Below are 14,490 nucleotides of genomic sequence, written 5' to 3' on the forward strand. Positions count from 1 at the left end.
CCTGTTCCTCCAGTACAAAAAGTTGTTGTAAAGCGACATGGAATTAGTACGAGAAGGGGTAATCAGTTCAAGCCTGGCAAATATAAGGATGCAGGGTATACTGATGATGACGATGATGATTATGACGATGACGATTACGAATGATCTTTTAAAGGACTCGCATGGCTGTTGTGAATATATGTGCATAGCAAAAAACCAAAACTGTAGTTGTGTAGACAATCATATCCAAAAAATAGAAGGCAGTAATTTTAAACTAGTATCGTATGCAGAGTCAGAGTTTACAATTTGGAAGGTGGAGATACATTCATTACTTCTTGCCAAAAGTCAACCTTTTCGGAGTGGAATTCAGTCCCTTCCTCCTGAATCATTTTGCCTTCCCTAAAGACCAACACACTTCCATTGCGAGACTTGTAAGGACTCCAGCCTTTAGCAGGCTGGCCATGGTTTACAAAATTGACCCAATGCTTAGTCAGTTGATCTGCTGTTTGTCGCTCCTATCCATATTATGTTAGCAAGGGGATTGTTGCAAAGACGACTCTGAATCAAAAAACAAACCTCTTCAGAGATAAATCTGTCCATCTTGTAGAATGTGAATGGGAGGTCGCCCGAGTGGAAGCAGCCCAGCCCAGTTTTTTCGGTAGTCTTGATCAAAGTCTCGAATCTAAAACGGTAGACTGGGATTCGTTTGGCTTGCTCTGCACAGTACAAGACAGTTGGATGGTGGAAGGTCACATCGTTTATTAATTCGGAGGCGGCTTCACGGATTGTCCTGACTATAAAGTTCATAATGTCAAATCGTTTGATAACAGTACAATACAGATGCTCCAACGAGACGGGAATATTGATGCTTACATTTATTCAGAGAGTAATGATTCTGAATAGCTTCAGGTGCCTTTGACTTTGCTCTCACGGACGCCAATCGTTCAAACTGCTTCTTGTCGTTTATCGGAAACCCGTAGATAGTCCCTTCATCTTTAGTATTTCCTATAATTACAGCTTCAAGTCCTGGGCCCCGTTCCATCAAACTAAGATGCTGGGGAACAACAACACCATCGAGGACTGGTTGAAAAGCCATTAGCGAGTTGGGTTTAATCATGGTTAGACCTTTGAGTAATTCGGCTGGCGTTTTCGTCTTTAAGAAGTGCACTCTAGCAACTCCTTCGTACTCTTCTGGTCCGTTGACCGCACGATACAGAGCGTCAAAGAGCGGTTGCGTTTCTGCCACTGTTTTGATGGGCATGGTGAGAGCGGTTCCGCTTTGCATAATGGCTCTTGAGAACTATTGGGAATATTCTAAATGTTTAGTCATGAAATCCGGTGTCCTTGTATCTTACTAAGCTATGAATCGTTTTATCACACTAAAATTGGTTGCAACACTTACGAGGTTGTCCTTTGCAAAGATCGTGGAGAGATAATCAATCGAAATAGATCCAGCCGATTCACCAAATGCCGTAACACGGTCAGGGTTGCCTCCAAAAGCAGCAATGTTACGTTTTACCCAAAGCAATCCGAGTCGCTGATCCTGTAAGCCCCAATTCCCACAAGAGCCATCTGGCGAGTACGCCTGCAGTTCTTTAGAAGCCAGGAAACCAAAGACGTTTACGCGGTAGTTGATTGACACGATTATAATTGGTTGTCCTAGCTCTATTGACCTTGCGACCAAGTTCGATGGATCGTATCCAACGTTATCGATGAAACCAGTTGCAAAAGCACCACCGTAAATCCTAGAATTACGTTAAGAATCAGCGGGCTATTGCTACTTCCGTTGTAAACCAATGACTTGCCAGACTAGAACTGGTAGTGGCTTGTCAATGACTTTTGGAGCGAATACCGCCAAGGAAAGACAATCTTCAGAAGATGAACTAGTATGTACAAACTAAAAGAATAGATATTCCGAAAAAGAAGAGTGTTAACAAGGTCCTCTAATGTTGTAACACCATGGAAATCACATTCTGTGATGCTTACGTCCGGAAAGAATTTGGCTAATGTAGATAGATTTTGAGGGCACCCATCTCTATTTAAACATCATGTGAATACGTATACATTGTTGCGGTGAGCTGAAAGTACCTGAAGGCGGTAGCATCACAGTCTGCTCCATAGTGAGTAACTGCCACAGGAGCACTGAAACGTGCACTTGTAGCGTACGGGATACCGCGAAAAGCGGTAATTTTCTCATGTTGTAACCCGATGATAGTACCTACTGGTGCGTTCACGGTAATTGTTGCCATGTCTCTCAGCTTTATCAAAACAATTAAAACACCCACATCTCTACAATGTCGTTGAGACTAAGACTGGCAAGATGGGGCGCCCGTCGCCATCCATTCTACGGCATAGTGATTGCTCACGCCCGGGCTGCTCGCGACAAGAAACCGCTCGAAGTATTAGGCACATACACTCCAATTCCAGACAAGCTCGGTGTCAAACATATAGAACTAGATACAAAAAGAGTCAAATACTGGCTAGCTGTAGGTGGCCAGCCGTCGGAACGTGTCGCTTGGCTACTTGCAAAGGTAGGTGGTGCACATCAACATTTTGGTCACTTTGAAAAAAAAGTTGACTTTCCTACTTCTTGACTGGGCATCCGACTTTCAAACGCTTGAATATTACGTTATCACCATTTAATAATCATCGAATATCAATTTATAGGCTGGAATCATACCGCATCATCCACAATATCTTCACAATCGCGGTGCCTATGTCCTCGACGACGAGAAGACTTGGGATTTAGCAGTCAGAGACAAAGAAACTGGAAAAGTACTAGCTACCATGTCTGCGGATGAAGCTAGATCCCATTTCGGTAAACTAGATTCCATACCTGAATGGCTAGACGACGAAAAACCTGTAGATACCTTCAGAATCCCTTACGACCAAATCAAACTCGATGGCGTTATACCCAAAAAAGAATTGCTGAACGAAGAGAGGCTCTTGACTCTGCGTACGTATCTGGGCATTGTATAAAAATAGATCTTATTTATTGCAATTACAGCAAACATATCCTATATCCACGCTACAGCACACTTTCCCAAGAATATGTACAATCAGAAGAGCAGAATTACAGTAGCAATAAGCTATAGTGTCACAAGGTAGCTAGAGAGTCACAAGGTTGTGATGATTTCCATCCCTTTTCAGGTAGCACCTGTAAATGTCGATCAGAATTGCTGCATCAGAAGCTACCAAGGGTGAATTGGAAGGTCAGCTTGCGCCGTAACGAGAAAAGGCGGCGAATGTCCAAAAATCAGTGCTCTTACCTGCATATGTAAGACTCGACGTTCGTAGTGGCCTGCGGTCCCAATCACATAAACGCTTTGACTTATCCACCATTTGCCCCAAATAATACAAAGCACTGTCAGATAAACTGCATTTTTGATTTTGACCATATGCAGTTCCATCTGCTTTCTTGGTTGGAAGACTGTTCAAATCCAATACGTTGTGACATGGAACATCAGCCAAAGGTTTGAAGCCCGATCGAAACTTTAAGATATCTGATTTCAAATCCAATCCTACGCAAATGAAAGCAGCCAAAAATAGGGTTAGATTAATTACACACAATACCACCTACAATCAAAAATCACCACGTTTCTTACCAATCTTGATAAAGCTCGTAGTAGTAAAGAACTTGGTGAAAAATTCTAGCAATTTCTTTGGACTTTTGCTAAGCTCATTGCAATCTACGATATATACTATAATTTCATAGCCTGGCGTGGGAGTATCTCGAACCCACCCATCGTTGGGCACCGGTCTTTGTACAGCCAATTGGCAGAGTGACGGCATCGTAGCAACAAGGGTTCCATCGACATCAGGCCTCCATTCTGAGTCCACACCGACGATACTTGTGTTTTGATTATACAAGATATCAACGAGTTCGTCTATTCCTGAGGTAGTGACAAACTCGATCCTTCCATGGTATTCGTAAATTGTGATTCCTGCTGGTATTTTGTCGGGTGGTGGTAATAGCATGGATCCCATCGAAGACGTAAAGGGAGCTACTTGTCTGGCCCGAGTACAATATTCTGACATTCGATATTTGCGGGCAATAAATAAAGCAGTATCACAGGTTTGCTGATGCACAGTCATACACCATATCACTGTCATTAATAAAGTTGATTGGTGAATGTCCGCAACTTGTATCAGTATTTGGTCCAACAATTCCAATGGTCCGGCTGCACGTTCTGGACTAAAATCGTTTGCCTTCGCTAAGTGTATGAAGACAATCAAGTTGCCGTAGATTCAAAACAGAGACTTTTGCAAAAATGTATTACCTTGCATGGTCATGGCTTCTTTGGCCAACCATAAAGCTCGACGTAGAGCGTTCGCAGATGCAATACAAGGATAATTATCAAGATTCAACTTCCAAGCTTTGATGAGTTTCCCAGCATTTTTTGCATATGTTGACAGCGACCTAAGAATACACATAATTCAGTGAAATTCAATTGAAATGAAACTAACCTAAAAGCAATTAGACCTGTAGCTCGGAGGAGAAGCTGGATCTGCAGCTTCAAGCCTCATGTCCAGACGCACTAGTTCTTCTTGGATTGTATTTTCAAACGTGCTCATGAATGGCAGCTGCCCCTCTTCACCAATTATGAGGCTTGCAGCATTGCTGTCATCATGCATCACACAATAGAATGCCACATCATAGACATTTACTTGACGAGGCAATGTGAATTTAGTCATTAAAATGACTAGTTCCTGTATGGCTCTGCGTTTCTGAGCTAGTTTTATGAGGTAAATCAATTCAGATGGTGATGGTACTACATTAAAGGTGTTGAGAAGGACTACAAACAATACTGCGTTCTTGCTATTATTGGCGAGATCAAGTAAACGCCGTTGCTCGTTCTCTGTTGCCTGTAGGATTGGCCTTTCGGGCTGTTCTGTCTGATCTTTAGTAGTTGACTGTGTTTTGAGAGGCTCCTCGTTGTTGATAGAGTCAACAGCAATGTCTGATGGTGTTGGGGATCGTCGGTTACAATAGTACACAAATGACGACAGGGTTCCGTTGATTCCCTTGAATATTCGTCGTTTGAGCTGCATGTCTGGCTCATCGTTTATCAGAGGATGAGAGCATACGTCTATGGACAGCGTAAATGGAGAGTCTGAAGCTGAAAGAAAGGGGGGCGGGGTCAGAGATTGTGTTGTTAGAACTGGCAGTCCAAAATCTTGTGCTCCAACACAGGCGTCTCAATAATGAAAAATGGATACCTTTCAATGCTGTCGTGAATGCATCAGCAGGAAATACGCCTTGAGGTTGTTTGAGGCTAGTCATTAATGTCCAGGCAAAAAAGCCAATGTTGTCGTTCTGTACGGCGTCAATCCATTCAGGAAACTTGACATGAGGAGAATCAGCTGATAAAGTAGCGATCTGTTCAGGAGCAGCTTCTTCGTCCATTGCCATCTTTTTGAAACAAGACGCAAAACAGTGTCAACTTTTAAGCTTACATCCAGAAGCAAAGACACAATAGATTGCAGACGGTACTCACTCGATGATATGACTAGTCAAGCTGCTCCAGAGGGGCCGAACGACGATGACAACGACCTGATCGAAAAGCTGGACAAGATCAACTTGTCGGCTGATGTTGCTGACGACGATGAACAGGAGGAGAACGAGGACAAGAACGGACAGGAGATAGTGGATCTAGTATCAAACAGTTCTGACTACTCGGACACGTCTGATGAGCCTTTGCCAAAGAAAACCTCATTTCCTGCTTGGGTGGTCGACACAGTCCACCTAGAAAAGCTCGATGCTGATGAACATGAATTGCTACTGCATCTTCTTGAAAGACATCGTATCAAATTCAACACATCATCGCCCTCCTGGTTGCCTAGCATTCCTCAAACCACACCTAGTGACAACCAAGACAACGATTCATTACCTCCCATACCTGTTGTCGCATCAGTAGAACTGTGTCGTATTGCTAACTATCCCATCGAACAGTCTACAATCGAACGAATAGTAGACTCTCATGCTTGGTTGAACGGTAATCTAGTCCATAACTCACTTTGCTTCGCATTTTACTGATCTTCTGCCCTTCTTCTAGATGAAGCGATCAACGCTTATCTATCGATACTGCAGGTAAGGTGTGGTCCTACAGTCAAGATCTTCAAGTGAGTCTAGTTCTTGACATTGGTCTGACATATCCCGTATCTCACGCTGTGGCAAAAGCTCCTTTTTTTATACCTTCTTGCAAACAAAAGGATACGATGGCGTATCGAAATGGACATCTCTTCCAAGCGGAATCTACCAATACAAGAAAGTCGCAATTCCAATACATGTAGACTCGCAACACTGGTAAGGTTCATGGTTCTCCTTGTTGATCAATTGACCAATTTGTGATCTCAAAGTACTTTCAGGTCCTTTGTAGGCATAGATATAGAAGACATGGTTGTATCCTATTATGATTCAATCCCAGGCGGGTCGAAAGCTGCACCCCATATCTTGAAGCCCATATTACATTACTTGGTTGAAGAAGCTAAACTCAAGGCTCCTTCGACTGAAAAGTACACTATCAAATCCAATTGGCTTCTTGGTATTATTTCTTGTTAATTCTTATTTTTTTTTATCCTCCACTCATTTCAACTTCCTTGCTAGTTTCAACACTCACCCACAAGCAGCAGGACTACAATTCATGTGGAGTTTTCACGTTGGCTTTTGCTAAACGCTTTTGTCTATCTGAAGACTTCTCAGGATTCGCACAAGGGAGCGTAAACGAGCTGCGGGAGAAGATTGCTTTTTCTCTTCTCTCGCCGATAATACCCAAGTAAACACGAACGCTAGAACGTGTAAATAGTTGAAAACTTGCTACTAGTATTGCTTGTTAATAGCTTATGAATGCTGCTTGTGTTATAAAATATAGAGGGTATAATTATTTCGAACGATCCCGCCAGTCTCGACGCAATGCAAATATCAACGTGATCATTGCACGTAGAGCCATATTCGCTGGACTGTGCGATCCTGAAGCCCCGTTGCGTTCACACTTCAGGTTTACTGAACAGGTTGAGCAAGACTACGCGTGAAGGTCCTGAGGGGACAACAGAGGCAAGTCGGGTGTGTGCGGTCACTCGGAATGCTGTACTGACCGTCTTTCATCCCTCTTTTCTGATAGGATGCATTCGTCTCGACGAAATGTCCTTTTCTGCAAAAAGTGCATTCGATGGACGAGAGACGTCATACGTCGGTCATCCACGCTGGCAACATCGCCAAGCGCATCCGTTCTGTCTAAACGCAGCAAAAAGATATTCGGAATGTGCGCCAGACTTGTGCTGGTCCAAACATTTGTCGTGGTGCCATTGCTGATATTTGAAGACTCATACCTGCTTAGTCCCCAAAGGAGGGCATATTCCAGTACTTGCACTAGTAATAGTAAAAGTTTGAATGCTAGTACTAGTCAGAGTACTCACCAGCTGAAAGAACTCCAAATTGAAGAGGATACTACTCTAGTTAGCAAGGAGTTAGCGGCACCTAGCAGTAGTCGTAGTGAACCAACACAAAGATATGAACTAGCTCTAATGAAACCGAATCCGGAGAAGTCATTGACCGACACACAGCGCCAAGTGTTGGCCCAGAGCATACTCAACGATTACTTTGCCCAGAAGCACATCTCTTCGATCATAAGCGTAGATATGGTTAAACATGCTTTTAGCTTGATACGAAGTAATGGTCTGGATCAAGCTTTGGATCACATAAACAGTGCTGATGGGTGTCTAGCTGCTTTAGATATGGTAAACCACGTACACAAACAGAGAAAGGCTAAAGTCGCCCAACGTTTATCCAACACGCTGGTTTATAAATTATGTCAATATAGCTTGCTACGAGAAGCTCTAGGCTATGCCACGTATGACTTTGCGAAACGGGAGTCTGAAGGTTCATGGGATCATAGTGCAATAATTCTGTCATTAGCTCATGGATTTGAAAATGCAGGACATAGTATCACTGGATTACAATTTAGAGCACTATTAAATCGACATGAACGAGTCGCTGCAGAGTTTAAAACCATTGCAGCCAAAGCTAGACAATGTCTCGACAAGTCAGAGTCTCTCCGACAACAGGTGTTGACGGGAAACGGCCTGACGTTGTCTGATGTCCATCAGAATATGGCCAACTCTATAAATGCTGATTCCTATGACGGACTGATTGAGAGTATAGATGCTCTCAAGTCTCAAAAGCTAAAACCCAATGCAGATACTTTTGAACTCACTATGGATGCATTTAGCAATCTAAATCAGCATGAAACGAATCTACAGCTATATCGACGTGCAATAGAGTGGGGTATAACACCTACTCCGAAACTACAGCAGTCAGTTATACAAGCCTGTCTTCGACTGAATCAGGTCGAAGCTGCCATGGACCTGTTTGCAGCCGCCCGAGTCAACCCTTCGGAGCCACCATACTTCGCTATAATTCATGGATTGCAGCTGCTTGGACGATATAATACAGTAAAAAAATTAAATTACGACATGCAATCTCGACGCATACCACGATCTCCACGTATATATAGCAGTCTGATTCATGCTCATCATCGTGCTCATCAGTACAAAGCAGCTGTAGATTGCTTTACGGAAGCCAGAAATGAAGGCCTCGTGGACTCGCTCGTATACAGTGCCATTATGTCGTGTCTCGTCAATTCTGGTGAGGTATCAAAAGCTTACAGTGTATGGGATGATCTAGTAGCCAGCGATATTCCTATAAGTGATACTCACATTGCCGCCATGGTGATCGGACTTCTTCGATTGAAAAGGATTGGTGAAGCCAGAGAGTTTGTAGCAGAGTGTACTGCAAAAGGTCGTGATGTCGGGGATAAGACCATGTCCAACATGCTCAGATCTGTCATACATCATGGTCAATATGATAGGGCACGAGACATGATGAAGTCTATGATGACTGAGAGTGCACAAGTGTCGAGATGGATTGATCCATTTGTAGTGCACAGAGAACAAAGGACGGCTAGTAGTGAACACAGCAAAACCGTTAAACCATCTCCTTTGCTCTCGATGACGTCTCAGCTTTGGACAACGTATTTAGATTTAGCAATAGGCAGTGGTGCTAAACCGAGCCCGGAATATACCGCCAAAATGACACACGCCATGAAGGTGTTTTCTACCCATCTGTGTCAAATCGCTAATGTATACAATATGCAGGTCCAACGGACGCAGTTTGTCAATCTTCAGTTGGTCGAAGCTTGGACGGCTATAAAAAGGTTACAAGGAACTGCAGAGAGATTGGTTGACTTTAGAGCAAGCTTGCGGGAGGAACAAGCTGGACGCAGTGGCGAAGCTGGACGCAGCGGTAGATATCCTGGCTGGGTTAGAAACAATTATGGCAAAGTACATGGTGCACTGGATCAGACATTGTCTAGCAGAATGGATGTAATGTCTAAACTGGTCTTGACGGGGCTGCAACGTGATGAATCAGCTCTAGCTACACCCAATCTTGGCACTATCCGCAAAACGATAGTAGACTCCCCACCGACTGAACGTATTGGTCGTGTCCACGACCTTGAGCTGGCTGTGCCAAACACTTGCAAAGGCTCGTTGCTCGGTCTGGTAGAATATCCTCATAGTCTTAATATGTATGCATAGAGAACTGTATATCGAGCACTGTATATATGAATAATAATTAAATGGATCGCATTCTTGTGCTGTGCGACGTAGACTGGCGATTGCACTGTTTGATTTGGTTCAAATGGGTTCAGGAACGCGTATTACGCGTAAAATCAAATACTGAACTTTTAACATTTTTAACATACTCAGATATTTCAGATTGAGCATTTGTCAGATGCTCTAACTTACCTGAACTTCAAGCATGTCATCACTTGTCAACTTCGATACTTTGTTGGTTAAAAACAGACCTCACGTCTGAAGGAAGAGTGCATCTTTGAGGTAAGTCATCTAAGCGTCCAATTTGTCCAGTTCATTGGTGTCTCGTATCTCTTTTCCGCGAGAAATTGATAATCAGGACAAAAGCTCACCACTCCCTTTTCGCCTAGGACACCATAAGGTGACAATAATAGAATAGTGAATCTACTAAGAAATTAAAGTACAACAGCTATGTGTACGTCTATAACTCTCGGAATCCAATGCATCCATTACATTGTTTTCATCGAGACTCATTTTTCATCCCATCTATTCTAGTTGGAGGAAATCAGCAAGGAAATCAGCAATTCTCTTTTGGGGGCGCTGCACGTAATTAATGGAACTTGTCTCTTCGTTTCAGCAACCTTGTTTGACTCCGAGAACCAACATGTTTTTAGAAACTCCTGGAGCTGGATTTGGTCAAACTCAACAACAAACACCGCAACCTCAACAGCCTGCATTTGGAGGATTCGGTCAACAGCCAGCTGCTGGTGGTGCCGCTCCTGCTTTTGGTGGGTTTGGTAATCCTGCTTCTGGAGGTACGTCTTTTTGTGGACGAGATTTCACGTACAAAGTGCTTATTCTCTGTGCGATATTTTTGATCAAAAGCCATATTCAAGAGAAAAATGGTTATTTTTGCGAGATTTATTCCATCAACTTTCATCATGACTCCTTACCCTCCACGTATGTTAGGATTCGGCGTGACACCACCTGCTCAACCCTTCGGATCTCAGCAAGCACCTGTCGCTGCCTTTGGCCAACCAGCAGCTTCTACTACTCCATCGTTTGGTCAGCCAGCTGGTCAACAGCAACAACCAGCAGGAGCTCCAACTACTGGGTTGTTTGGGCAAGCCGCTGCAGCTCCGCCAGCATTTGGATTCGGTCAGCAAGCACCAGCAGCACAACCATCTGCATTGTTTGGTGGTGCATCACCGGCTTCTCAGCCTCCTGCGGCAGCGACAGGTCCAGCATTTGGAAATCCATCAGCTCCTTCTGCAGGTTTTGGATTTGGAGCCCCAGCTAGTAGTATTGCTCCTACATTTGGTGCAGCTCCCAATAGTACAGGATTATTTGGAACTTCAAGTGCTCCAGCATTTGGACAACAAGCAGCACAGCCAGCAACATCAGCTCCAGCACCATTATTTGGACAAGCACCAGCAGCCGCCCCTGCATTTGGGGCTCCTGCTAATGCTGCGCCGAGTAATATATTTGGTGGTGGGTCTCAGCAACCACCAACCTCTGGTTTGTCATTTGGTCAAGCTCCTGCCAGTACAATGTCATTTGGTAGGTTCAATTAGTCTCCACAGCCTTTCGAATCTCTGCACCCAAGTTTTTTTATTACTCACATGACTTTTTTATGCGATTGCAAATAAAGGTCAAAATGTGGCTCAACCTCCTGCTACTCAAGCAGCTACTGGATTTGGTGGAATCAGCTTTGGAGCACAACGTGAGTTTTTGATGGAATAAATTATTGCCAATTGTTGAAACAAATGCCAACCACTTGAAACTCGTATAAGCTCAAGTTTCTGCTACTGCTGCTACACCCGCTGCTCCTACACCAAACCTATTTGGTGGTCAAGCACCTACATCTCAAAGTCCATTTGGTGCCCAAGCAGCGCCTACGGGATCGACGAATCTGTTTGGAGCTGCTTCTCAGCAACCTCCAACAAGTCTTCCTTCGTCTCAACCAGCTCCGTCATTTCCTTTTGGCCAACCAGCTGCAGCATCAACAGCAGGTGTAGGATCTACGAATCTATTTGGAAGTGCTCCTCAACAAACATCGACAGGTCTACCTCAACCAGCTGCCGCGGTAGCTCAAGCACCATCATTTGGAACTACAAGTGCACCCCCATCGATTTCGTTTGGAGCACCATCTACAACAGCAGCACCATCGCTTTCGCTTGGAGCGCCAGCTACAACAGCAGCACCATCGATTTCATTTGGAGCACCAGCTACAACAGCAGCACCATCGATTTCATTTGGAGCACCAGCTACAAGTGCACCACCGACTTCAGCACCTGCTATTTTTGCAGCTCCGCCAGCTACTGCGGTTTCGCAAGCCCCTGCATCTACAGCACAGTCTGGATTTAGCTTTCCGGGAATGCCAGCAAGTGCTATAAAAGGTGACTTGTCTATTTTGGAAGAAATGATTGACTTTTCTGGCCTAAAAAGACGTACCTCACCTAGGAGCGTTGCCGACTACAACAACAGCTGCTGCTCCAGGCGTCCTTGAAACTCCAGGTCCTTTAAAGATATCTGATTTAGGCAGTAAGTTACAGATGTGCCGATGATTTAGCAATCCTGCCCAAAGCTTAAGTTTCGATCATCATAGCTCCAGCAACCAAACCACCAACACCGTCATTATTCGCTCCTTCTGCTGCGACGACTGCAGTAGCAGGCGTTTCGTCATCAACAGGTGCAGGTCCAGCAGCTGGTGCCGTGTCAACGTTGGCTCGATCTGTTGGACCATCCTCGTCATTGAAGAATAAAACAGTCGAGCAGATTGTAAATGATTGGAAGACCCAAACGATGAAGCATGAACAGGAATTCAGGAAACTTGCTGTGGATATTGGAAGATGGGATTTGATGCTATGGAAGAATGGTGAAGAGGTGAGTGTTTTGTGAAGCACGATTGCGAGCAATCCTCATTCTAGATCAAAAGTAACATCGCGTTTGTCCTCTCCAGCTGACGAAGTTGACCAAGGAAGTCGAATCTGCCGAAGAAACTCAACGACTTATTGATCAAAATCTCGAATATATTGAATCAGAGCAATCTCAAATGGATGAAGCTCTTGCCACATATGAAGCTGAAATACGTAAAATATTCGATTCAGATGGCCCTGAACGTATTCGTATGACACCAGCCGACCAAGAGCGTGAAAAGGCTTATGGTCTAGCTGCTACCCTCAACTCTCAATTTGATGACATGCTTCGCCACTTGTCATCCATGGTTGAAGATATAAATGCAACAATACATCCTTCTGCTGGTGAAGATAGTGGTAGTGCAGTAGCAGTAGCTGAAGGAGGAGAGTCTGCCTATACTCAAGTAGTCAGAATTCTCAATCACCACTTGTCATCTTTAAGATGGTTGGATTCTCAAGTCTCGCAATTGGATCGCCGTGTAGGTGAAATTGAACGATATCGCAGTGCCGCTGAGAGTGTCGTGTCTCGTGTGTATGGACCTGGTGGTGGCAGCGGTGGTATGGCTGCAGGTGGAATGTCTGGAAATCCCAGCAATGGTGATTGGACTTTACGAGGTATGTTCCTGAAAAGGATTAGTATCATAGAGCTGTTCAAGTATTTTGAAGTGTGTTATCAAGTATGTCGACGCTGACATTGTTTTTCAAATAGGTGGTAGATAGAAAAAGACGTAATGAAAATATTGCATTTGTCTTATATAAAGAATTGGCGAAGGAATATAGATAGCATGTCATTCGTAGACTCGTTTGCGTGTTCGAGATGCCGTTCGGACTTCAGTAAATTTGGAAAGTTCTTAAAGTAATTTATAGACTGCTGTTTTACTACAATTTGGTCCTTTCACAAATCAGCCTTTAGCAATGTATTGTCTTTTTCACGTCTCGTATATTGGTGCCATCGTTCTTTACGGTTACAAGTTTGTACAGTTCTCTAGGCTCAACCAAAGGTAATGCTAGAGCCACCTCCAGGAGGCCTAATAACTCTTGAAGAAGGCCGACTCTTCCCATCTTGCCAAGGATCAGACCAGCGCTCCTTGTCTTGCAACCCTTTCAGGGTGACCTAGTATCAAGGAAAAGCGTTACGGTATATACTTTGAAATGATAAACATAGCGATCTAACCTCAGCAAGAGGCGCCATTACGGTACCAGAAGCAGCTAGCTTCTTTTGATCGATATACGGCATTGGAGCAACTGCTTGCGCAGCAGGCAATGCTTTTGCGCCACGAGTTTCTTCGACCATTGGAGCTGTTTCTTCAGAAGGAGCTGGAGTAGAGTCTTCAACTGAAAGATATCGCATTGTTTCCATGACCATATCGACTTGATCGGCACCAGCAATGGGAAGAGTGACTGTAGTTTGGCTTGCGCGTAAGAAGATGTCCTGGCGAAAGCGGACAGAGTCAGAAATAGCGATGTAAAAAATGGCAATAATATGACGACATTCTTCAGGTCTCTTGAATCACCTTGTTGAGAATTCCAATTTGGCGAAGCACGGTTGCTTGGTCCCAATAAACACGTTGGGCACAGATTTTGTCCCCACGGAAAGTTGAAATAGTCACCATTGTAAATAAAATCTCACGATCAGTTTGCTATGTCGAGAACAATCAGATTACATGACGAAAAGAGAAACATCTAACATGTTTGATATCAACCTTGACCCCAGGCAGCAACCATTCTATGCAAGTTGGAGGTGTCATTGGTTAGCAAGACGTGATACGAGTTGATCACTCCAGCGGGACGGCCGCATTCCTACCAATAGGGCGAGCGTGACTGCATTCAAGGACGGTTTCTTCACAAACAGTATCATTGCTGATTGTGCGATTGATGACCTTCTTTGATCGAATACAGATAGCACGTTCTCTAATGACCTAAAAGTGCGCAATTCGATGAGTGAAAATCGCACGAGTCATGATGATTCCAAGGAAAGCATTGATTTCAAAATGCGAAGTCA

At 44.0% G+C, this 14,490-nt stretch overlaps 3 protein-coding genes across 3 annotated transcripts; all 3 read left to right on the forward strand.

Annotated features, from left to right (window-relative positions):
• Nucleotides 1-2,273: 2,273 nt before the first annotated feature.
• On the forward strand, nt 2,274-2,958 carry SmJEL517_g05665 (uncharacterized protein; the record flags this gene model as incomplete). The annotated part of the gene is made up of 2 exons (XM_031171591.1): nt 2,274-2,510; nt 2,647-2,958. 2 exons carry the CDS (start codon nt 2,274-2,276, stop codon nt 2,956-2,958), a joined length of 549 nt encoding a protein of 182 aa, XP_031022452.1.
• Nucleotides 2,959-5,485: 2,527 nt separating this feature from the next.
• On the forward strand, nt 5,486-9,573 carry SmJEL517_g05666 (uncharacterized protein; the record flags this gene model as incomplete). Its single annotated transcript, XM_031171592.1, has 6 exons — nt 5,486-5,975; nt 6,036-6,070; nt 6,274-6,286; nt 6,360-6,524; nt 6,587-6,755; nt 7,101-9,573. The coding sequence occupies 6 exons, from the start codon at nt 5,486-5,488 to the stop codon at nt 9,571-9,573; spliced, it is 3,345 nt and encodes a 1,114-aa protein (XP_031022453.1).
• A 661-nt stretch (nt 9,574-10,234) lies between these two features.
• On the forward strand, nt 10,235-13,208 carry SmJEL517_g05667 (uncharacterized protein; the record flags this gene model as incomplete). Its single annotated transcript, XM_031171593.1, has 8 exons — nt 10,235-10,385; nt 10,540-11,130; nt 11,222-11,293; nt 11,364-11,969; nt 12,034-12,114; nt 12,179-12,456; nt 12,533-13,103; nt 13,198-13,208. 8 exons carry the CDS (start codon nt 10,235-10,237, stop codon nt 13,206-13,208), a joined length of 2,361 nt encoding a protein of 786 aa, XP_031022454.1.
• Nucleotides 13,209-14,490: the final 1,282 nt, after the last annotated feature.

The sequence above is a fragment of the Synchytrium microbalum genome (genome assembly GCF_006535985.1).
Source record: "Synchytrium microbalum strain JEL517 chromosome Unknown SmJEL517_scf0054, whole genome shotgun sequence".
Taxonomy (NCBI): Eukaryota; Fungi; Chytridiomycota; class Chytridiomycetes; order Synchytriales; family Synchytriaceae; genus Synchytrium; species Synchytrium microbalum.